The sequence below is a fragment of the Manacus vitellinus genome, unplaced genomic scaffold, assembly GCF_001715985.3.
Source record: "Manacus vitellinus isolate BGI_N305 unplaced genomic scaffold, ASM171598v3 scaffold_28_pilon, whole genome shotgun sequence".
In the NCBI taxonomy this organism is placed as follows: Eukaryota; Metazoa; Chordata; class Aves; order Passeriformes; family Pipridae; genus Manacus; species Manacus vitellinus.
In genome coordinates this window covers 9,224,760-9,250,860 of record NW_021940122.1, presented here as the reverse complement: position 1 = coordinate 9,250,860, position 26,101 = coordinate 9,224,760, and the positions used below count along the sequence as shown (strand labels likewise).

Genomic DNA, 26,101 nt, shown 5'->3' with positions numbered 1-26,101 from the left:
CGCTGACCGGAGTCGCCGCTCGGCCCGGCCGGCCCGCGGCCAGGGAGGGAGGGAGGGAGGCGCTCAGGTACTGGGGCGCGCCGCGCCTCGGCCCGAGCCCCCGCGGGGGCCGTCGGGGCGGCCGGCCTCCCCCCTGCCCTCCCTTCCCTCGGCGTGGAGGATGGTGCAGCCGCCCGCAGCCCCCGAGCCGGGCCGGGGCCGCCCTCCCCGGGGGCTGAGGGGATGAGCCGTGCCCCGCCGGGTGGTCGCTAGCGCAAGGATGACCACTCCCGCCCTGCTGCCGCTCTCCGGGCGGAGGCTGCCCCCGCTCAACCTGGGGGCCTCCGCCTTCCCGCACCACAGGGCTACCTTGAGACTCTCCGAAAAATTTATCCTGCTCCTTATTCTTAGTGCCTTCATCACCCTGTGCTTCGGGGCGTTCTTCTTCCTCCCCGACTCCTCGAAGCACAAGCGCTTTGACCTGGGCTTAGAGGATGTGCTCATTCCCCACGTGGACACCAGCAAAGGGGGCAAGAACCTCGGCGGCTTCCTCATCCACGGGCAGGGGCACGACGAGCACCGGCACAGGTAGGTACCTTGCTCGCCGGCGAGGGAGCGGGACTGGGGAGAGGGAGATCCCTTAAAATAGGTCCTTCCCGTACTGCTGTTCCTCCTCTCTCCGACATCCTCGTGTCTTCCCAACGTGCATCAACTTCTGAGCGCTAGCCTGGTGTCCTCCAGCTGCCACATGTAGCTGTGGCTCCATGTTTTCTTTCCCAGTGTGAATTTAGCCTTCTGGCGAGCGAGAGCTGGGAGGATAAATATGAGCTGTCCTCCAGTGACTGATTTATTTTCTCACCCTGGCCAATTCCCTGCATCAGTCATGGAGAGAAGGGGGTTAAGTTATGGCGTTTGTGGAGACAGTGTAAGTGACTGAAAAACTGCTGCATCTCTTCTGTAGCTATTATGTGCTTACTCAAAACAGCTGCTTGTTGCTGAATAGTGTGCAAGAACTTTGATCTGACAAAGACTGCATGCTGTGATCCAGAGGCTGTCAGCCTCTGATGAGCAGGACACGGAACTAGTGCATGTGGCACAATTGCCTTTTTCTGGCCCTTAAACTCACTTGTAATTATGTTATTCCAGGTAATTGAAGTTGCCGGTTGCTGAGTTGCCTTAATTGTATTTGCCAGTGTAAAGAACTTGGAGATAAGATAAGGGTATCAAGGTTTAATGTCATACTGTTGATAGGTTTTTGGGGGCCACCTAAAGCTCTGTGTGGTGTAAGCCTCTAAATGCTCAAGGCTGGGTCATGTGAAGTAAAGCGTTCAAAATGGAGATAAAACCCCCTTAAATTATGGTTATACAGTGTACTTGCTTCTAACATACTTTAATTGCTTAAATCCTGCCCTAGTGCCTAGATCATAGTGAGGCTGACAGATCTCTCTTCACTGTCAAACATGTGCTAAAATATGATGATGGGTGATAAAAGATCTGCTCTTCCATACTCAAATTAGTAATACAGTGAAATTTGAAGAAAGGTTACTTATGTTGGTAATGTTCCTTTGAGAACAGTTTAAAACGTATCTTTTTTACATAAGTATTATTTAAAGGTTATTTGTGCTAGATTAAAAGGAGAGGTTTTAATTGACCTCTTTTTATTAATCTGTTATGAGTTATAAAGAATACCTGAATACCGTGGTATTTTTCCTTAAGGCATCTTTGCTGTCGGATGCCTTAGGCCACTTCCATGAGCCCTTTCTCGCTATCTGAAAGGGCATGGATACTTAATATTTAACAAGTACTTATTTTGTCTATGATGTTAATTGCTGACGTGGTTAAATGTTGCATTAAGGATAAGTTTAGACAGTCTCTAATATGCCTTTGAAGTTCTCCTGTTTCACTGTGTGTGTTTTTTCGTGATGTTATTTCTTAGCTTCCCTGGTCCCTGTTGCACATTCAGTCAAAATCAGTTTCTAAAATATAGGACAGATGAAACAAAAAGAGAGTTCAGGAATTTTCCAAACTCCAGCTGTGACTGTTGTACCTTGTGTTGCTCAGTAGATGGGCTGTAGAAAAAGGAGTTAGTTGATAGTGATATTTCATGTGGGTCCTTTACAGGTTCCTTCTTGAAGTGTAATTCCTGAGGCCACAGCTTTAGTAATGAAGTACATACGTTTTGTCTGTCATGTGTAGATAAGCAGTAACTTAAAACTGTTGGAACTAAATGCATTTTTGGTTGTTTGGGATATGTTCTTAAGCGAAGTGGTTATCCTGTCATCAGTCACCTCTCCTACTGTTCCTCTATTGCTATAACTGTGTGTACCCTGCCCTCCATTCAAAATTTCCCTGTCATGTTCTTTTTTTTTTTTTTTTTATGGTCACATTTTGAATTGTTATTTGAGCAAGAATAGATATTGTTCCTGTTGTTTTAGCCCTGCAAACCACTAGATTACTCTAGGCATATCTTAACTGCTTTAAAAGCCTACCTGCTTAACCTGCTTGTAAGACCCTTGTGTGAATGCCACAAAATGCATTGTGGATCAAGGTTACGTGCTTTACTTTCAAAACAACTTCTTTGGCTGATTACCATACAGTCTTATCAACAAGCTATTTCCTAGCTTGGAGCTGATGTGGTGGCTGCTTTCCATAATGGAAAACACTTGTTGCCATTTTCATTATCGAGTTCTTGCTCCTGGGTTGCAGGGACATTGATAGATGGTATTTTGAGAAAGTATAGGGTCTTTGGTGGCGAGTTCTAGATTACTTGTTATATCTGTTTGGGATGGAAAATTTTGTTCTGCCTGCTGTCAAGGAGCAGAGTCATGCGTCAACTCTATAAGTGTTGGGTTTTGGGTAGTGCAGAGGAGTTATGGTACAAAAGATCAAGAGAAATTAACCTACCCTGAGTACGAAGGAGGATGCAGTCTAAGATGTGCAGTGTGAGGATGGATTGACAAGTTGTATTTCCAGAAATCGAGGGACTTAGGTAATCAGATCAAAGGTCATTCATATGAAGTATACACTTGATCATGACATGACAGGTGTTTTGATTTAGTCACTAAAAAAAGTGTTTCTTCTGTGAATGCCAGTATTGACCTCTATCAAATGATAAAGTGCTCATATTAAAATGCTGCTCCCTTGGTATATAGGCTATAATAATTAATTGCACATTTTGCCGTACTCAAATTTTTAGCTTTGTAGGCTGTTGGAAAATAATTTTGTTTCTATCTTCTAGCAAAATATAGCAATGCTGTAGGTAGAAAGTTGTCGTGCAGCTATGCTTTAGTGTTGGGTGTACAAACAATGGTTCCCAGAGGACCTTTTCTGTATTCCTTGCATTGCTTTCCCACCTTGTCCCTTGGGCACCCTTGACATTCTTGAGAGCTTTTATTATTATTGTTACAGTGGTTACCCCTTGCTGACATTAACTTTACATCTTCCATTAAACTGTTTTCCTTACTGCTCCCGTCCCTTTTTTTGTTTTCCCTTCCAGGCAGAAAAAGGCAGGAGGCGGGGGGGAACCCTGCTCCCTTCCTGATGTTCTTAAATATTTATTAAAAAATTACAGTGTCCTTGCCTATCATCCAAACAAAAAGACATTTCATGTAAGGAGATGGTTAAAATCTGGAGTAAAACTGCAATTTATATTTTGGGAAATGGGAGGGATGTATTGCAAGGTGATGATCATTTTCATGTGCTCATTTCATCGGTAAGCTCTTCATGTGCACTTGCAGCATAGTGCATGGGGAATGAGTTAGTAATGTTGGAAAGATGTACCACAAAATTTTGCCTCTGAGGGGAGCGAGAGTGGAAAAGACTAGTCCAGGACTTAGGAAGATATGTGCATACACACACTTTTAAAAAATAAATTTAATTTCCTGAAGATGAATTTCTCTCCATTTCAAATAGGATATTGCAGAGATTCTGGAATGAGAGCTGCATGGTTTTAAAGATACATCTTGCCAAACTAACTTGAGTGTCACTCAAAATTTGTTACACAGCTTTAGATAACTGTCACTTCTCCCAAACTTCTGCATCTCCTGCCACACAAAAATACTTACGGGGTTTCTTACTACCCAGTTACTTTTCAGATATCTTAGGTATTTTATTCTTCCATACCAGGCCTAAAAGATAGCTCAGGAACCGAACCAAAACATTCTTATGGCTTCTTGGCATCTAATGTAAATGAGTGAGAACGCAGATGCCCTGTAATCTCCTTGATTTCTCAGATTTTTTGAAAACAGGATTATCTGCAATATAAAAATGGAGGGAACTTGTTTATTTAATGATGTGTCAAGCAACTGCTCTTTATATTACTTTACAAAAGCTAAGATCATTTCTGTGGTAAAAGTGCATTAATCTTAGAGGCAACGAATAATGTAACTTTAGGAGCTCAAAGCAACAAAGCTACTTTGTAACAGCAGTTGGACTACTATTGTGCCAACAGTTAAGTCCTTCAGAATTTGCAAAGCTGTATCTTCAGCTGCTAAATTCCTGTGTATTGCTGAAATCATACTTTCTGTCTGTGCTTCGAAAACAAAAACCAGACACCAACCCTCATGTCATCAGGTTGATAGCAGGAGCTGTTAATAGAAGTGACCACCTCAACTACCTTACCCTCTGTGAGTGAGTAGGTATAGATCAGTTTAAATCATGCTTTCAACTTTGTTTCTGGAAAGCTAAGGAATATTGATTTCCATGTGATGCAAAGATATAAGCTCAGCAGTCTGACATGACCAGTTGAGAGTCAGCAACTGTATGGCAATAGTCTAAAAGTGCTCTTTCTTCTGTTGCTCCATATGTGGTTGTCTCTATGGCAGTAGCAGCTCCTGTGTCAACTCATAGGAGGTGAAAATAACAAAAATTATTCTGAGGAGCTTTCAGTCTTAATTTTTTCTTTTAAATTCTGCATTTTTTAAAAAGAAGCAGGAAAAGCTTAACATACTTCTTTTGAATCCCTTTATCTTATCTGCATGACTTAATTAGCCATACTAAAAGTGGGCAGAGGAGATAATTTAATCTCTGTTACTGGGATCAGTGTGTTCTGTCATAAAAGTACGTAACACTCTTTGCTCTTCCTTTCCCAACTTTACTCTAGGCACACCTCATTAGTGTAATTAACAGTATTTGCTGTTGTGATTCAGCGAGCCTGTTTTTTCCCCTGAAAAATCAGGAGCCGCTGTGGTGTCTGCACCCCAACTCCTACTCCATTCAATTTTTCATTGCAGACTCCCCACAGTCTCTTTCAAGTGTGGGCACTGAGTTTAGGCTGAGATGCTTGATCTAGAAGCAAGGATTTTCCAGGGTGCAGCACACAGGAGATACGGGTCCTCATGGTTACATCTCTGGAGCTCAAGTAGTACGTTCCAATTCAGGGGTCAGAAGTATCTTGTATGTCTAGGGCAAAGTAGGCATAACTGACTGGTACCAGTCTTCAACTGTTGAAACTACTGCAAGAGCACTGGCCCTCTTTATTGGGAGACTTTTCTCAGCTGGAGTTTTTAGTAGACAAATATAATTCTTCATTCTGGACTCCATTTTGAGAAGGGACTTGAGAGATGATGCTGGTACTTGAAGATTTATGGGAGTTTGATTTCTTCTAGAGTGCCCACTTTATACCCTTAAACTCAATTGGGATTTGTCCTGAAGTTGCACTGGGCAGTGGGAGAGGTGCCCTCTTGTATTATTTCTGAGGTTCTGCTGAAATGAACGCATTATGTTGTAGGCTGAGAAGTGCTTTCAATTTTGAATTACAAAATGCAAATTCTAGACCATCTGTCTAGATGTCCTCCCTCCTCTCCCCCATCTGCTGAACAGAGCAGAGCATGTGTAGAGCACTGCTTTCTTCATGTTCTTTTACTGTACTCCAGTTTGTCAAAGTATTGCCTCTATTATGAAAGAGGGGAGTCAAGAGCTGGTGTTCTCCAGTTCTTACCCTTTTCACTTAAAAAAAAAAAAGTTTTCACTTGTTGGTTTTCTGCGTGATCTATACTTTGTCTACATGCTGGAAAACAATCAGGCGTGGGAAAACTGCAGGAAGCCTGCTAGCTGGATTTACGCCAGCTAGTGGGTGGGAGGCAGTAGCAATTTGGTTCATTCGTAGTTTTGTAGATTAAAATCTCAAAAGAACTTTAGCCTAAATGTGGGTTGCTTGATTATGGTAGCAATGGAGGCAATAGTAAGCAGCATGGCTAGTTGTGGGCATATTGCTCTACAAGAGTTCTCCCATGGTTTGATCCTCTCAGTTTCCTGTAGTAAATACAAATATCTCGATCCTACTCAGCTAGTTGTGAGTTATGGGTTTTTGCTTCCTTACAACAAACGTCACCAAACTTGTAATTGGTTTTTCATACAGGTGTGGTATGTGCACATGTTTTCATAACAACTGAACTGAGACTGAATATGGGCAAAGAGGAGAAATTTTGTAATACCTTTATTTTCTTCTTATGTCCATCCCTAGAAAGCCCATAAAATTAAGAAACATGGTCAATGCTTTTATTCTACCATTCTGCACTTCCATTATTGCAGCTGTCAATGTTGAGAAGAGACTGGTCTCGTGGGTAGGCAGCTGTTCCTCAGAGTTGTTATTCCAGCTAACAAAGTGGGAACTCGAGGACACCTGTTTGGGTATAGCTTGTGGGATTTGTTCTTTTCCCTTCATTTTCAGATGCTGGCTCAAGTGAGTGCTATCATCTGTCTTAATTCAGTAATAAGATTATCACTTTATTACTGAAATTCGGAGTTCTCTTGCAAGTTAGCTGTTTGTGGAGAGAGGAGTGTTCAACAGGCCAACAAGCCTGTAAGGGCAAGAAAGGGAAAAAATAAGTATCTTTTTTCCTGCTGCCTCAAACCTTGAAATAAAAAGTCTGAGGGCTTCAAATGTCCTGTATGACTGTAACTTTTCTGAAGTATCTGCATTTACAATCTAATGGTTTTTCTCTTATTTGCTCTATATGACCTAGGATATTTGTCTTCAAATTCAACACATAGATTTTGCTTTATTATTTTATTGTATTGAGAGTGAATACATTCATTCATGGGGGGAGGAATGTTGGGAAAAGTTTTGGTGATTGCTAGGTTCTTGTCATAGGTTTGCTCATAAAATTTGTGGGATTTTGATTCCTTTTGTCTTTGTTATCTAGCGTCCTGTACGGAGGAAATTATGTAACTTCATCCATTCACTCTAAGATCTGGAGATTCTGTGTTATTGTATGAGATCTTCGAATACTAAATAATAAGGGAGATAATTTCCCTGGTAACTTCCATTCTTGTTGTTTTGAGTACCCAACCAGGTACACTGGTGTTTCTAAAATTAAAAAAAAAAAGCTTAGAAGATAGGTTAATAAATAGCCTATAATATTATTATGTCAGCTAGACATTGCTTTTTAAAGGTCTTTTTGGCCTTGTTGCCAGAGCAAACAAAGTTTGTGGACATGCTGTGTGTTTACCTGTAGCTCTTACTGACCCTTTGCTGTTCTGTATTCCTCGTTCTTCCCTGTAGGATCTCTCAGCAGCAAAGGGTGACCTGTCGAAATAAGTGCTAAAGGAAGGATCACAGCTGTGAACCCAAGAGTCATTTGTGATACTTGGTCTGTGTTAGTCAGCCTGCACAAGTGTAACTCTGAACCAGCCACAGCATCTGTCCTCTGTTCTTCACTGATTGCTGGAGAGGGGTGGTTGGAGATTAATGCTGTGGCAGGGAAGAACTGGATTTTATGGGACAGCAGTAGCAATGAGGTGTGTTACTGAGGTGGTAGGAAACATTGGAACAGAAAGCGGAAGGCTATTGGTGTTTGAACTACAGGACTGCGTTAGTTCTTCTTCTTAGAGGACTTATTTGCCCAAATGTTGAATCATATTTGCGATTCTCTCTTGCTACTTTTTTTTTTTTTTAAATAATCTTATGATGCACACTGATGAGGAGGATTACCTTCCATGTGGTATTGAGCATTAGTTTCATTAATGTTTTATGTGCTCTATTACTTGCTAGTCACCTCTTAAACCACCAGAGGATTTTAAAATGCTTTCCCAGCTCCTTGCAGTTACTGCCATTGTGGCTTACAGTGGACAGCTAGCTATTTTCCATGATTCTATTTGAGAGAGCAAGTTTGAGGTTCTCACTTGGCTTAACATTATGTAATCTGATCAGTATGGCATGAGCAAAATTACAGCTTTAAGGGAGTGCATGTGATGAAAGTATTTTCTTGCTATATAAAGCTCTAGGAACTCTTAAATGAGAGAACTCTGTTAACACCAGGATGCAGAAATGTCAGTTTTCATAGAATCCTAGAATGGTTTGGGTTCAAAGGAACCTTAAAGATCATCTAGCTCCAACCCCACTGCCATGAGCAAGGACATCTTCTACTAGACCAGGTTCCTTAAAGCCCCGTCCAACTTGGCCTTGAACACTTTCAGGGATGGCGAGTCCACAGCTTCTCTGGGCAACCTGTGCCTCACACCCTCACAGTAAAGAATTTCTTCCTAACACCTAATATAAACCTCTTCAGTTTAAGGCCATTCTTCCTTGTCCTATCACTACATGCCTTTGTAAAAAATATCTCTCTCCAGCTTTCTTGTAGGTCCCCTTTAGGTACTTGAAGGCTGCTAGAAGGTTTCCACGGAGCTTTCTCCAGACTGAACAACCCCTACTCTCAGCCTGTCTTCATAGAAGATGTGCTCCAGCTTTTTATATGCTAGTAGGCAGTTGGAAGACTTTTGCAAGATGGTGTTCATCTCAGCTGAGTTTTAGCACTGTTTGCAGTCCAGCAAGGCATTTGGAGCTTTCACAGACAGGCTGCATAAGTAGTTTCTCCCTCTCAGTAATTTGCTATCATATCTCTGTGACCTGCTGACATGTTTTAATGTCTGAAGTGTACAGTCTGGCCATTTATGAGCAGGTGACCATCAGTGGTAAATCAGACTAATCCAATTGACTTTTTATTGGATCAAACTGAATGTGATCACTAAGGGTAAGAAAAACGTACCGTCTGTGGGATTGGTATATCCCTTAAATCCTTCAGTGGGAAGGGGAAGATCACATCTGCTGTATTCTCGCTTTGAATATCCTGCTGGATAAATAAACTTGTGCTGAACATACTGGGTTCTACACTTGGTTTGGGTTTGTTGGCTAGTAAGAATAGCTTACAGCATGTGCTGTTCCCTCAGCAGATTTTTCTGGATATGTAGCTATCTTTATAAATGTGTTGCATTTTGAGTGCTATTTGCTGTTTTTCCAATGCAAGTTGTGGGATCTGATTTCACTCCAGAATACTTTCATCCTTTGTCGTATATTTAGAAAATCGTAATCCAGAGCTGACTTTCTGGACCACAAACTTCCTGTTTGTTTTTATTACTTTTGTGACATGAAATTTGCTCTCTGCTTTAAAAATAGAACTTGAAAAACACCTGCCACTGTCTTGGCTTGTTTGAGATGGCAAAAGTAGAGGGAAGGATGCTTAGAGAAGAGGGAAGTTATTTTCCTTGTTAAGATACAATATTCCTCTCCTCCCCCCTTTTTTTTTGTTTCTGAAGAAAGAAAGAATTCTGTCCTGAAAAAATGATAGTGTGAACTAGTTTGACTAAGAACTGTGTTTCTGGTGACCTTTTAAATCTCTTAATCAGGTTTATCTTGGAAACAGTGATGACTATTTAATTCTAAACTTAATAATTGCAGATGATGCAAGCAGTGCTATAATCACACATTCTTAGTTTCCTAAAGGCATCTGTTCTGCTGTCACTGGCTTCTGTTCGAGTCGAAAATGTTCTCCAAGTTTTTAAGTACTGTATGTAGTGAATTCTGAATTGCAGTGCACAGTGTTCTGGAGAAGACATGACTGCAGAGGGTTAAGTGGGCTTAAGAAATTCAGATTTTCAAATTTTCTACAGATAGTAGAATCCGTGGCAATTGAAATATTAATGGGTCTCTGAAACAGCCCTTTTCCAATAAATACATAAAAATCAAAACAAATGAGAAACAATGCTAACAATTAAAAAAATTTTAACTTTAGTTTTATCACTGTCTTGCACATTATTTTAACTGGTTGTTGCTCTGAACTGTTAAAAATACTGATTTAGGTACTTAAAAACAGTTAAGTTGGATCTGCTGATTGTTATACTTGTTAAATTGGTCGAGATCAGTGCAGTGAAAAGTTAATAGAATTTGAATGTTACACCTATTTCTATGTGAAATGAGTTACTATTTCACATGCCAGAGGATGGACCTTAACTGCTCTTCAGTAACTGTCACCCTAATGACTAAGAATTTTTTCAATTTTGTGTCATGTCTGGGAACTTTCTCATTTTGAGAGTTTGATACCCATGGAAGGATACTAGAGATATCACATATACAGATATATTATCTGTATATGTGATATCTGTAAACTGCTTGGTGAAGTGGATAATCAATTGTCACTGCTATCACTTAAATACTTGAATGTGAAACTTTAAAACCAATGACTAATGAGGTGACCGATATTCTACTGGAAGTTTTTATAAGTAACTTCTGTATGAACTTGGGTTCAGCATTTTCTTGAAATAATATTAGTGAACATGATGATTGGGAATAATTCAAAGTTGTACTGGTAACCAAAGGAAGCTCTTTTGTAAAAACAACACCAAAATCCACCTAAGTCCCCACCCCAAACCAAACAATAAACCCTCCCATCACCCCATCATTCTTGGTCTTTATGTGAAAAACAATGGCAGAAACCAGTGATGGAAGAGAACCTGGAATCTTTCTGACAGGCTTTTACTCAGCCCTGTGTTGGCATTGCAGCATTTGATTGCTGCTTGTTGGCCAAAGTTGGCAATGGTAGACAGTTTATTCACTCAAAAAGTGAGTGCCTAATGGTGACTTTGTTCTTGAGTGTGTTGGTGAAACAACAGAATTTTTATCATTGCTCCATGTGACCCCCAGGTCCTTGCTTTGCTCTGTTCTCTTTTGATATGTTTATTTTGGTTTCTATAAATCACTTGAATACTAATTTTATTCCAATGGGTGTGCTGTTGTGGTTATACTCAGTCATTCGCTTGACACCCTGTCTCCCCTTTTTAGACATAATTTTCTCAGAATAGCATCTGGCCGTCACACTATGGTGGGACTAGATCATCCAATCTACTGCTATTACAAAGAAAAATGAGGCCTGACATATTCATGTCAATTTGGCAAGGTGCCTGAATCATTGTGCTCAATGAAATATGTGACGTTTCAAGTGGTAATGTAACCTGCAGGAGCACTTGCAGGAGAAACTTGAGGCAGTGCAAAGAAAATGCCACGTTTGCTTGGGCTGGAAGGTTTAGATGCTGACATGAGCCACCTGATCAATCCCCATCACAAGAGGGTTTAACCCATTCCAGTATTTCATTTTATTCAAAATTTTTTATTCTCTAGAATTTGTTGGTGGTGATCCTAGAAAAAGTTAAGTGCCTTTTGAGTTCAAAAGCTAAAAAAACCCAAGGAAACATCCATGGAACTTCCTTTCATACATTAACAGGTAGACAAACTAGCAACTAGCCCAAACTCCAAAGTGGTGTGTGTAACTTTTGAGTAAGTTGTAATTCCTTGCTTTTCTATGGTTCTCTAGCAAGTTGGTTTTGAACTTTCATGGATTCATAGTATGGAATTTTCAGGGAAAAAAAAAAAAGCAAGCTATGTAATACTGTCTAGTGTTTTAGTAACTAGAAAATATGTAGAGGCATAAAAAATTAAATTACTCCTAAAATATGATACTTAAAAAATTCATTTTTCTATCTGACTTCTGTTAAGGAGAAGAAATTCTGGAACCTGTACAGACTGTGAGTAGAATTCTTCCAAGCTGTCTTGAAAAATTCCCTTAAACTGCATCAGCCATATCCTTGTTCTTACCAGCTTTCAAGTGTATTCAATAGTGCTTAAAATAGAATGCCTTTTGAGATTTAGAAAGGCTTATATTTACATCAAACTGTTAAAAAACATTTGTGGCAGATGGTTTTTGGATTTGTATTTTATTTTCAGTTTCTGCTCTACCTCTTCTTTGTATAGAATTGTTCACTTATTTTTAGCAATTTGACCCTACTGTTTTCAGTTCAGTGCTCAACAATTAAAAGGAAACAGGGCAGTGAAGGTGGCAAGTGCTATCCAATGGTTCTATAGTCCAAGACTTCTAAAACAGCATCACCATCTTCTGTGCTATGTGGAGATGGGAAAGCTGCGAGGGGAGGAAAGGGTAGACATTGGATTGTAGTCTAACCCAGAAATTTTTCTTATATTCCTTTATGCCGTGCTGGTTTTCAGATCACGAATAGCCTTTGCCCCAGCCTTTCTCCCACAAAGGCTACGTGTGGTACTGAAACATGCTGTGGTGATGGATGGCTAATAATGCCTCTTCTTCTTTTAACTCGTTAATAACGACTGAACTGTAGCCGCTCAGAAGAAAGAATGAATAAAAGCCTCCATAAAACTGAAGAAATCCTCAAGAAAGGAAACTACATTTGGCTTTGACAACCAGTTTAAATACCATGTTTTGTGCTATTTATTTTTTCTGGAATCCAGAATGATAATGACTGAAGATGACATAATGACTGAAGGTGACATAATATTTATAGGGGAGGGAATTAAGCTTCCATTTTCTAGTCTGAGTGCATAATTTTGCAGCACCTTTACTTTAGGGTTGGAAAGAACTTCCAGCTAATATTAACTTCCATGTGTGACAGTGGCTGCAAGGATATGACCTTTTACCACAGCATTAATCTTCAGAAATAGAATCTGTCTTTAAAATTGCCATGGGTGAGTGTTTGGCATCTTCTGCCATGCACAGAGGTTCTTCAGACAGGAGATACACAGCAGTTATTTACTGGCTCATGCAGAGAGCCTCACCAGTTAGGCTGTTTACTGTGGATTAATGTGCTTACCAGCTCAGTGAGTCTCTGCTGACCTGGAAGGTATAAGGTAGGAAAATATCAGCCTCCTTTGATCTTGGAGCGGGTTGATTCTTGATCTGGCTGAGTCAACATATTCCAACTCCACTTTTTCTTCAGCTTTTATGCCTTTTGGAGTCAATATTTTTCTCTTGGATTAAGTTAGTATATCATCAATTACATTCTGTTTCTTACCTTTGGTAGCTTATAGCTGTGAGAGTATCCTCTCATAAGGTTCCAGTTTATTTTTGGAGCTCAGCCCAAGCTCACACTGGATTTTGAGTTGTAAAAGAGTTGAGTCTCATGATTTGGTCATCTTGGGACCATATGCTTGTTTACTCTGGACCAGTATGTTTGAAGCTATTAGGTCTGAACTCAAAATAAACATGACTGTTGCCTACAGCCAGTGAAATGAAGGAAAGAGTTGCGAGTTGTTTTCTAGTTCCAGAGTTTTCATTAGTCAAATCAATGGTGTTATCCTGTTTGAGTCATCTCTTAGTTATGTACTGTTATATAGTACATATAGCATGGATAGATTTGTTAGTGAAATGATCTGTTTTTCATGAAAGAGGTAAGAAAGTTGCCATAATAGTTTGAGCTAATGAAACAGATTTTATTTTAATCTTTGAGGAATCAAACATTTAACTACATCTATCCATGAGCTGCATTTTGTTGCTGGGAATTTAGGAAGTTGTATATGGTGGTGGTGAAGGAAGAAATTAGACTTTACATGCTGGATGCACGTATGATTATATTACACAAATTAATAGAGGAAGAGACGTACTATGTACAGTACTATGTACTGTTTATAAAGCTCTCTGATAAACTTGAAATTCTATTGATGAAGACAATTCAAAGACCAAATTGCTGAGACATTTTATATCCCCATCTCTCTCCTTGTTTTGGATTCATGTTCTTAGCTACAGTACTTCTGTGTATTTTCTGTCTCGGTCATGTCAAGAGCAGTTTGTGTCCAGCTCATCTGTTGTTGCATACATCTAAAGTCTGTATGTGATATTTAACTGATACTGGAAATAGCTTTTAATCAACATTTCATTGCATTAGCTTAATCTGTTAATGTTATCATAGGTTTATGAAAAATATCCATGATAATTCTAGATGTACATACTACTGAGACATTTGCTGTATTTTGTTTCTTGTATCCTGACAATATTTTTTTTATAGCAGATATATATGAAAAAATATTTGCTTAGCAATCCCCAAAGAAAGCCAAATCATCTTTGGATGAATTATTTGTAATGTGTAAGAGTAGTTTACACATCACAATTTCCTCTGTCATACTTTTTTTGTATTCTGTTATGTTTACCATCATGATGCTGACATCCTTACCTTGTTTATGGGTCAATCATTCCTTAGACTTTGTGCTGGATTTTGCTGTCAGCAATATTGTTTACTCAGCTGGGAAGATGTTTCAATTGGGAAGATGTCTTTTGCAGAGTGAAGCTTATCATTCATATTCTATGCTCATGGAGTGGAGCAAATGAGCAAACTCCACTGCATAATTTATGGCAACGATATCTATATCCTTGAAGATATTCAGAAGCTATCTGGACATGGTCCTGGACAATCAGTTCTAGATGACCCTGCCTGAATATGGGAGTTGGACTGGATGACCTCCAGAGTTCCCTTTCCACCTCAAACTTTTTGTGATTCTATGATAGGTGCTGTATTCTTGTCAGATGTGCAAAAACCTGCTTTCCGTATTCATAGATGTACTGAGTAGTGTGAGCCTTCCATTGTTATGTTTTTTCAGATGAGGAGTTACTGATCCTCTCTTGCATTTCTGACCTTTTCGAAAAGGAAAAAACTCAACACCCAGTTATCTGTCTCTTGAATCACAATTGTGTATTTCATTAGCAGTGTGGATTATTTTAATGTGGAAACTTATTAAAAGCACCTAGAAGGCTAAATAATTTGTCACACAGTTGTCTCTTATCCTCTGCTTTACTGACAAGATTAAAGAACTTTGGGAGTAATGAGATACAGTTTTGCTCTGTGGAGCAGTGCAGATTAGACTGTACGTCATGATTTGCAGGTATTTTGTTGCTCTATCTTTAGTTACTGTTTTGGCTGCTTTGCTAAGTAGAGAGGTATAAAACCTTGCTGTTCTTTCCCTCTAAGTAGTCCCAGCGGTGCTGCATGGGAGAAGGACTTATATTTCTGTTTTAATTAATCCAATATTACTGTTAAGTATATCCACTCTGCAGTCTGTATCATTCTATATGAAATTCTCTTGAGTCACAGTATATGTGCTCTGTATATATAGATATACCTCCCCTCCCCTGCCCCTCCTTCCCCAAAACAACAATGACTGTGTTGAACAACAGAACATGGTCTGCAGGTCCTGTCCTGTCCGGGCCTTTTCTCACGACGTGTGTCTAAATATCTTCTGGAAGCTATTGATATTCTGAGACTGAGTACAGTCTCTTTTTTTTTTTTTCTTTTTTTTTGCTGTCATTGCCCCATAATTCATCCAATGTCTGTAAGCAGGACTACATTTTAAAGTGTTGCCTCATAGAGGGGAAGGAAGTGATCCTGCCAGTCCTGCACTGTGATGACCTGATCTGTGTCTTTCAGACAAATCCAGTGCTGCTGCTGTGCCACAGCAAGGCGAGTGGAGTAGCACTGATGCTGTAATAGCCAGAAGGGTTGTGCATAGCTGTGTCTTGGTGTCAAGAGGAAGAAGTAAAGGGAAATTGCTATGTTTGGACTGAGCTGCACTCCCATAGTGTTGATTCCTATAATGGAATCACTTCCCTAGAGTAGATTCTAGGATTTTCCACTTTGTCTTTCTCTTCAAGCTCTGCCATACAACATTGCAGTGCATGGCTTATGGTGCCATGCATGGCAACTAGTCTTCTGATTTTAAACACATTGATAGACAGGTATCAACTTACCATGTTAGCCATATGGTAACAATTATAGGTGGAGGAGGAAGATGAATCTGAGCAGTATGTGTGAATTTCCAATCCAATATTTAAAGCAGTGTTGCTTCTGGGATGTGCAAGGCAACTTTGGCTGGGTGATTAAAATAGCATTATGGAAATGTGGCAGTTTGTGTCGACAGAACATCTGTGTGAGGGTAGTCACTTCCTTAGAGCTATGTAGGACCTGCCAGAGGGTTTCCTGTGCAGAGAAGTCTAGTACCATCTGCTTACCTGAAAGTTTGCCATCTCTGAGTCTGCATTATATGCTACTGATACTTTTTTTGTAACAGCCACTCTCTTTATGTGTTGTTTTTTTTTTTTTCCTGGCAACTTATTTTGTATTTGAACAATTGAGAATTTTTAGACTAAGACCATACTAATGTCATGGCTATTGCTTTAAATTGCTTATGTTCTCCAGCTGTTTTTCTTCTGTTGGTGAGAGTTTTGGTGTTTTCTGCTGGAGATCGGGCTGCCTAGAGGATTCTGGTTGTAAAAAGAGGGAGCTATCATACTAACTGTGGTGCCCCTTTTGAACACAGACATCAGGAAGAAGACATTGCTTCAGTCAATATAGTTTTCATTTTTCCAGCATGGGGTGGGGGGGAAGAAAGAAGTATGTGATTAGGAACAGGAGCCTGGAGGGGAGGGGAAAATTGAGCCAGGGCTAGCAGGGGGACTTGGTGGTAGTGAGGAGCAGCAATTTCTTTTCCTGGGAGCCCAAGATGGAAACTGCACATGGAGCAAACTACTAAAGGATAGGATGACTGTGAAATGGTGCCTTTTGGTTTCCTCCCCTTTGTCCCTAAGTAGAAAGAGATCAGTGTTGTCTGAGGCATAAGAAGAGGTGGACATTGGCTGAATGAGATACTAATCAGAGAAAGGAGACATTTGGAGGAAGGTGATACTCAGGCATAAATAAAATTCAGCATTGTAGGGACTGACTTGCTGATGGAGGAAGTGGTATCAGTGGGGTAAACTAGAGAAGAGGAAACCATATGGCTGAGTGTGGGGATAGAGGTGATAGCAGGGAATGGTTGTGGTTAATGGCTGTGTGAATTTGTATGCAGAAAACATGCATCTTATAACTTGGACTTTAACATCTCTGAACATGCAGGTCTGTAATACTTGAAACTCATGTCCTGTTCTGTGGTGCCCCCAGCCATTTAATCTTGCCTATATCCTTGCCCCAGCATCAGTGTTTGGGCAGTCAGCCAGTTAGGAGACCTGATTTGGTCTGAAATGATCCATAATTTTTCAACTGGCTCAACTCACCACTGGCTGAATGGCTTGTTGCCCGGTCTCCTGAGTACCAGCATAAGGAGTAAGTGAGCTTGCTTCTGTAGGGCCACTAAAGCCCTGAAAAAAGAATGTTTCGTACAGAGATGGTGACCAACATAAGGCATATAGAGTTATAATATCCTTTATTACAAAACCCAGTATTTAGACTATTACAACTGATCATGCTATTAATGCTGCTGTCGTACACAATCAGTTTTTAACCTAATAAAGCATGCATGGACATACAAGCATCCTTCATGCACTAGTTGACTTGTTTCTAAAGAACTGTTAATTTTCTAGTCACAAGTGTCTCTGTGTCAATGCCAGGGAAGCTGTGTTCCTTTGCAGTCTCTGGCTGATGATGAGCAGAGGGAACCCCTGCTGATGGTGTGCAACTCATAATTACTCAGGGATATTTTCTTACCAGCCCACACAGGTGGAGTTCTCTGCCTCAATGAAGGCAGTGTCATCGCTTCTCCAGCTGGAAGTTGTGTCTGCAGATGGGTTCCCTGTGAGTTTGTCAGAAAAATTTCCCAAAGCTTAACCTGCCATGGCTTGTGCATGCATTGGTGATCTGTGCTCTAAATGTTGTTTGGGATGTCCCATCAGTTTGTTTATCTCACTGCATTTTTATACAGTAGTCCTCAGTTTCCATCGGATCCTTACCTTATTAGTGTTGAGACCTTTTACTTGGCAGTAACTGGGTATTAATCAACTTAAATATAGTGTGAAACTGTAGCTGGAGTCTTTTTTTTTTTCTGCTGCAAGCTGATATGTGTGAAACCCTGTCAAGGTATTCTTTTCTTCCTCTGTTGTTTACCTACATAGTAACTGATAGAGGATGACAGCTTCCTGCTATTAGCTCAAATGGTGGATCCTCTTATGGATGAAAAGCTCCAGCATTACCATTTTGAAATACTAGGATGTTAAAATGATTGTCATAATTTTTAGTGATTGCTTCTTAGTTTCATTAAAAAACACTCCCTTACCCCATGACAATTCTATACAGCAAATGTCTTTTGACAGCCTATTTTCTGTTGTTTCAGGCTTTGTTCTTAAGGTTGCTTCTTTGATACTTTTAAAAGTCAGTAAGATGTTACTGCTCACAGTTGATGTTTAACTTTTTTTTCTGATTGTCATTTGAAACTAAATGCTTTCAAGCCCTGTTCTTAACAAAATAAAGTCAAAAGTTGGTTGATAGAGTTGTTTGCTTGTTGATTGTGTTGCTTGAAACGTTTTCATGGTCTGTTTAATGGTTTGCTTGGTTTTTTTTTTTTTTTTTTTTTTTTTTTTTTTTTTTTTTTTTTTTTTTTTTTTTTTTTTTTTTTTTTTTTTTTTTTTTTTTTTTTTTTTTGTTTTTGTTTTTTTTTTCCAAACCAAAAGTAGACCAGGAGTTTCCTTCCTTCTATTATTGATCTTCCTGGAATCACATGTTTAATGTGGGGCTTTTTGGCCAAATTCTTCTCAAGTATGTCCCCTCCTGTTCTTTCGTTTCAGAACAAACTTATAATGTCTATGTAGAATGCCACAGAAGCATCACCTGTGGAGAATGAGGCTATTGTGTTGTATTAAGTACTTAAAACATTTGTATTAAGCACTTCCTATTGCAAGGAGTAAGTGCAGCTTTCTCTGTGATATGTGCTATTCTTACGCAGTGATTTCCACAAGCTTTTGATAGCTGCTGGAGGAGAGTTTTCAAGCTGTATCTTATGAACATAAACAGGTCGAATCCTGTTTCTCTTGCTTAAACATTCTCTCATATATTGCTGTTTCTCTGTGTCAGGTGAAATGTTAGAAAACTCTTCATAGCTTATGAGTCAAACAAATATCAGCTGTTCTCTTTTTGGGCCGAACTGCCTGAGTAAGGGCGTGCTGTAATCAAGAGATGTGCTGAGAAATTCCTTTAACATGTGTATATGCAGAGGAGAAAGGAATTTTTCAACCAGCTAAGGCTCCTACTCAAAACTGGTTCAGTTTCTGGAGGCTATTTGGGTCCTTTCCACTACTCCTGAAGATTTTCTACATGCCTCCTTTCTTCCTCTGGGAAGAACTCCTCTGGACTTCATTCTCGTTTTTGTCCCCATCTAATCCCAAAATTCCTGTACAAGTCTAAGGTTATGAACCCAGCATCCCATCTTGGCACAACTCTCATGTAGTGTAGTTGGTACAGAGGATAAAGGAGTGGCAAGTCAGTAGTGTAGTGCTTAAGATGTAGTACAAGCCTCTGTAGAGCATATACTAAAATACTTGCTGGTGTTGTACAAAATGTTGTACAAAATGGTACAAAATGATTAATTTTCTTCAGGTAAAAAAATATGTAAGCATTATATTTTAGAGAAAAACTTTTCAAAGAATGTTAAAATGTTAAGTAGTATAGTAGTTTCACATGCAATTTGTGGGTCTGCAGTGCTCAAAAGGGTAAGAATTAAGGTGTAGCAGAAACCAGTAATATTCTTGGCTTTCAGGTGTTTGAATCTGTTTTTTTTTTTTTAATTTAAAATTAGCTGTCGAAGTCTGGCTAATTCTAGGATTCTGTTTCATATTGGGTGGCTAAGTTGTCAGCTTTTCCCCAGGAAAACTACTATCAAAGCAGCTTTGTTTATCATTGTGAAAAACACGAATTTTCAAATATTCAGTTTTGTATAGAATAAAGAAAAATAAGGAATGTTTGTAAAGATTGTAGCAAGGGTGACCTCTGAGGAAGATGAGCTTTGATGCTTCAGGCTCTGCAGCAACTTTTGTGATATATGCCAAATCATAGAATGTACCACTCTTATTTTCCTTCCTGGCTTCTGTTGATGAGTTTGACTCTTTGTTGGTTTTTGGTTTTTGTTTTTTTTTTTCCTATTGGAAACTTAGTTTTGGGCAGTAGCAGTAGACTAGAAATAATATTTAAGAACTTGATGCTGTATGTGGGAGTGCTCTGGTTCTTTTTATTTTTGCTTGAGCCTATGCTTCAGTATCTGATCTGCACCACCATCATCAATGGGTCTGCTTTGTCCTATATGTAAATGTGCTTATTTATAAAAATTCCTTCTTTAATAAGACACGAAGATGACACGTTGTTCTTGCATGAGAACTCAGTTCATTGCTTTCTCAGTATCATAGGACCAGCTAAGTATTATTCTGCCATGATCAAACTGTCTTTTATATCAATAAATTATATAACATGCAAGATGGTGGTTCATACTGTATTAGAATTGACCGTGGGGAGTTGAGTTTAAATACATTGCTATGTACATGTTTAAATTTGTACAACAGCAGTGTTTCCAATGACTTAGAATGGTTTGTAGTAGAAAATTCTGTTCTTTGACATTGTTAATCGTAGTGGGGTTCTGAAGTTTTGAATTAGAATTATCCTACTATTTTTTGCTGCTGTTTGAATCCCACATCAAAATAAACCTTAGTCCAGATGAAGAGCTGTTAACTTTTTATCCTACCCAATTCACTTGTTCAGTACTGATTTCTTTTTCTGTTTCTTATTCCTGTAGTCTATATGTGTTTGTCACTCCTGTTTCTTGTGACATTCTTTCATCTTTATTACTTTTAAATAAATAAGGTCTATCTCATTGGGATACTAGTTGGAAAGGAAGATCTGATGTTCCAGTCAGTATGGTATTAGGAGACAGGAAGCTATTTAAAATCATTTTACACAGGGCAGGTAGCACCCTTCTTCTCGTTCAGTTTTCTTGATAGAATGTGAAGAGATCCTAAATTTCCTGAAGTTTTAGTAGGACTTAGGCTTTTCAGAGTACCTTTTTAGAAGTAAGCCGGATTCCTAAAAGATAAATTTCTTTTCCCTCTGTATTAGTGTTGTAAGTACTTTGACAATCAGATAGAAGACTTTGTTCTGCAGAGGCTAAGTATTCTGCACAGATGTAATTAGCTGCAGATGTTAACTCAAGTTTCTTTAATCATCAAAAAATCTGAAATAATGCCTGTTTTTGATTGTGTTAGTGCCTTGAGGCAAATGTAGTTGTATTCTGTTTTACGTTGTGTAAGCGAAACAGATCTAAATGAGATGTGTTTGATAGAGCTGTAGTGATTGAAAACTCTACATTGTTGAACTTTCTGCTTTTTCTAATGAAGTGGTTTTGTACCTGAATGACATTAAGACACTAAAAACTGAATGAGTTTACTTGTATACAGTTGAAAACTTGTGTAATTTGTTTTATTTGCTCCTCACTACTGAAAATTGCTTTCATTGCTGTTGTAGTCTTAAAAAGTATGTTGATCTGATTCTTCTTAAAATCTGTTTCAGCTGATACATGAAACTTCTTAGTTTCATAGTTACAGTAAGCTTAAAATATTTGTGCAGTCTCTAGTGACCCTTCTTAGCATTGAGAAATTCCTACTGCTGGTTTAAGTGCAGCTGTAGGAGTGTTTGTAGAAAACATCTGCTTTTCTTCACTGGTAAAACTTAAGCTGACTGTAGCAGCTATGACAGTGCTTCCAGGTCCCAAGGAAGTCACTGACTTGAGCTTGGCACCCTTCTCATTTTTTGCATTGGTGCTTGGAATAATGTGGCTGCTACAGAGGTGAAGAAAAAATGCCTTTGCTAATGGTCACAGCACTTGACAGATTCTCAAGATAAGTTTTACCAATTCTGTCCATGTCAACATTCATAACATCAGAAGCAAATAATTTCCAAAGGATGATCCCTTACCTGCATAGGTTTTGTTTTGTTGTTTGGTTTTTTTTTTTTTTTGTTCCATCAAAGGTTATACATGTTCCACATTTGATCATATAATCTGTATTGTTTTATTCTTAACTGGAAGGTACGTTTTCTTTTTATTATGGTTATGAAAGAAAAAAAGAGATGTCTCATATGTTCATGCTCTTTATTAATGAAGTATTTCCATATGATGATTCATGAAGATCCTAGCAATGTTCCAAAATCTTATAAAAGATACCTGGGAATACTCAGGCTCTTTTTGACTTGCAGTTTTGCAGAGGACTTGGTCTTCCTGTGTAAGGGATGTGCTTCAACTCTCCACTCTCTTCTGCAAGTTCTGTGTGCCCACTCAATCTGTGTTTTTGAAATTCTCTCTAAATATGTTTCCCCAAGGATTTTGCTTGTCCTCATTCCAGAGCAGCTTCCAAAGGCCATACCTTAATTATGAGACAAAGGAAAACAATTGGGAAGAGACAGCAAAGGGTTAACAAGCAGCAGCTGGTCATCTTTAATGACCAGCATGGAAATCCGTGAATTTAACATACTGGACATCTGGAAGTAGCCATGTTTTTCAATTGTCTAAAAAAATACATATAATGAGTTAAAGGTGAAGGGAAAAAAAAAGTACAGAAAGGCAGTCTAAGGATGCCAGTAGTGAAGTGGATTGTCTTCCTAGGTGAATTGCTGTATGAAAGGAACAAGATCAAGCTCTGAGGGCTTATAACTGTATGGGTTAAGAAAGACTGAATTTAAAATACATGGAAACTAAGCAGAAAGAATGTGCAGACACTGGCAATCTGGGCAATGGAAAAGTTTCCATTGCTGAACAAAAGATGTGGAAAGAAGATTAAAAGTTAAATTACATTTGGCTTGAAGGTGACACCTAACTATCTACAAAGACATGTCAGAGGCTGAGGTTTTGGTTTAGACAAGAGAGCAGATCTGAAACAGAATCAGTGAGCTTCTACGATAGAGATGAGAGATTTAGAGACCAATCTGGCTGGCAGCCCAGATTCTTGGTCTAAGATTTGGCTGCAAAAGAGATCAATTAGGGACATGATTTCACAGAAGTGGAAGGAAGTTTTATTTGGAGGAGGTCTACAGGAACTTTAGGAGGGGGTATTTAGTATTGGAGGAGAGTGCCTGTGTCAGTGCATTAATTCTCACTTCTCCCTAGCATGGTCCAAATAAGTCAAATGATGCAAGTGAGGAGGACTGGCTTTCAGTGTGGTGGCCCTGCCTTTTTAGAAGACCAAGGAAGCAAACTAGCCTAAGTTGGTACAAATAATAGTAAAGAAAGGCAGGAAATAGGAACATGAAAAAGGTCAAAAGGCAAACTGAAACTGAATGGAGAGGGATAGGAGTTGAATAAGGACTCTTATCTCACGTTCCTTATGTTTGAGGAGCATTACTCATGTTCACATGCAAATCTAATCACTTGCTAGAAATAAATTCTACTGTCATTTTTGTTGAAAAGAAACCACTCAAGGAACCTATTATTTGGTTTAATTTTCTGGGCTATGAATCATAGAATTATAGAGTATCTTGGGTTGGAAAGGACTCGCAAAGGTTCATTGAGTCTACTCCTGGTCTTGCACAGGACAACCCCAGGAATCACACCGTGTGCCTGAGAGTGTTGTCCAAACACCTCTTGAACATCCACTTTCTGGGGGAGCCTGTTTCAGTGCCTGACCACCCTCTGCTGAAGAACCTTTTCCTAATATGTAGCCTAAACCTCCCCTGACACAGCTGACAGGCTGGTGATGCAGCCAGGACACAGTTGGCCCTCCTGGCTGCAAGGGCACTTTGACTCATATTCAACGTGATGTTGACCAGGACTTCCAGGTCCCTTTCCACAGGTTTTCTGTATCTGGAAAAGTTTAACAATAATTTTTCAAAGTGAATTAGGTCTGTTCCCTTTTGATGTCATAATGAACTGTTGTCTCCCTTAAGGGAGAAGGGTTGAAATGGGAATATTCTGCATTTTGGCTATTCCTATGCCACCAGTACATACATGCATAAGTAACTATAGCACGTGTATTACGTGTAGGTATTACTGTCTTAACTGAAACAGTGATCAGGTAGGATGTTTGCAGATAAATAGAAGCATAATGTTCTTAAAATAGTTTAGAACATCAACAAAGAACAGTTTGACTTTCAGTCTTTTTTTTTTAAATAACAAAAAATTTTTACTACTAAGTTATCCCCTATCTACTCTGCCTGTGCTAAAGTTTCAAGCTGTTTCCATCTGCAAGGGTATTTTAAGCAAAGGTGAAAACATATTTAGAAACTGTGTTTTGGACGAGCACTGTGTTAGAGAGAGGATTTTTGGGACAACGTATTCCCTTGCAAACATGCACAAGATTATTCTTAAAAGTCTGGTTGGAAAGTCTTTATAACCAATACTTTGACACAGTGTTTTTGATACACTTAAGTTACCTTTATTCCTGCAGGATTCACTTATTTTCTGATAAAAACATTCCTTTCTAACCAGTGATCTCTGATTAAGTTCATTATCTGAGGAAAAAAACTTCAGTAAAATAAATACAACCTTAACTTGCCTTGAAAGAGAAATGGTAAGTAGCAGTCTCACTGTTAACAGTGGTGGAGCTTGCCCCTTTAGCTGTCACAGTCATATACAGATCTGGTACTCCTTCCTGAGCATATTTTCTGCTGCCTCAGAGCAGCCCAGCAAATTGGGAGGAAAGTGGTTATTTCTGCAGGATGACCATGATGAAAACCAAACATGGGAAAAAATAATAAAGCCTCCTCCTCTGTACACACTTGACAATAGAGAGTAATGCAGCCATGCAGCAAGGAGAAAAACCAACACAACTGCTCCTTTTTTCCAGTTCTTTCTCCTTCAGACTCTCTTCGTGTAAGGGGCAGTCTATCTCTCCAGTCGTGAGATATATAGACTTGTATGTCCTTGTATGTTGTGAATTTATGTTCTCCATATGCTGGGAGGACACAATGAAGTTGTAGGTATTATAAAATCGTGTATGCTGCAAGATTGGAGTAAAAACAACATTTGTAGTTAATGTGTGAAATGTTTTTTAGGCACTGACAGAGATTTAGTGTGGTTTTTTTTTTTTTTTTTTTTTTTTTTCAGATTAGTGCCTGTTTTTTTGCTTTACTGTCTCTGAAAGCCTCTGGTTGAAGATCAAACTTGACCAAAGGGTAAAAGTTTAGAATTTCCACATAGGAGGTTGTTTCTGAATGACAGGCTTACACAAATATTTATGTGCTTTAACAGTTCTTGCCTATCCACTTGCTGAAACTCCAAATGATAATAAACTGGATGTCCTTTTGCTATAGTGAGCCAGTGGTCTGCTTTTTTAGTGGAGAGAACAGTTGCTGGTGGTCAGTTTGCTTTTCTTGACTCCATTCTAGTTTTTATTTTCTTTTTTTATCTTGAATCTTACAAAGAAATTTGAAAACATTTTTACGGATTTTTTTTTGCAGTTCACTTTCTAAAGAGCATGCTGTGTCACAGCAGATAGGAAAGACTTCGTTTGAAGTCATTGTCTTGGCAAGTGAAGCTGTTCAGAAGGCTCACTACTGTGTACATAATTAAAGCACGTTAAGTTTTGGTTAGTGATTTGCTTATCAAGCATTATAATTTGTGGTCTTTTCCGAATGATATTTAGACAGTTTTTGGGCACTTTGAGAGTGTTCAGTGTTCCTGCATAAGCAGCTGCAATAGTTAATTGCAGTGATTGTTTAAAATACTTGCACCTGTTTCGAGTTTCAGATTGTAATTATTAGATCTATTTATGGTTCTTATTGGCAAAAATAGTCTAATCACAGGTTCTTTTAATAGCATTGCTTGTTTTAAAGTAGCTTCTGCTGTAGTTTTATGGTACTTGAATCTCTGTTTTGAGACTTTTGAATAAGCTTTTGGGATGACTAGAAGAAAGCAGCTTTCTATTAGATAAGGTTTTTGAAGATTTGCTCAAATACTCTAAATTTTAAGTTTACTTGTGTTGCTTAGAAGCGGGGGTGGGATACGGAAACAGTTTGACACGTTTTGGTATATGTGTTTATGCTGGGATTCTTTCCAATCTTATATTTTTAGATTGATTCTTTCTGAGGTCTCTTTAACTCTGAGAATTTGAATGTAGTGCTATCTACATGTATTAAACTGCTGCTTACCCTTTCTTATGCTGGCTGAGGAGCTTGTTGGTGACTTGAGGGGGTGTCAGCTGCTCACACATATCCAGTCTTCTCATTAACTTTATTCTGTATTTTCACTTAGTTCTTGTTGCTTAAGAACTCAGAAGAAACATGTGGTATTGATTTTAGGAGTGTGATTTTTTTCTTC

The 26,101-nt window shown here is 39.0% G+C and overlaps 1 protein-coding gene across 1 annotated transcript in view; it reads left to right on the top strand.

Annotated features, from left to right (window-relative positions):
• The first annotated feature begins 222 nt into the window (after positions 1-222).
• MAN1A2 (mannosidase alpha class 1A member 2) overlaps positions 223-26,101 on the top strand; it is a 133,913-nt gene continuing 108,034 nt past the window's right edge. The window contains exon 1 of the mRNA XM_018074517.2: positions 223-567. Within this exon, the coding sequence (XP_017930006.1) occupies positions 260-567 (308 nt within the window). The 5' untranslated portion in view covers positions 223-259. The remainder of the gene's footprint in view (positions 568-26,101) is intronic.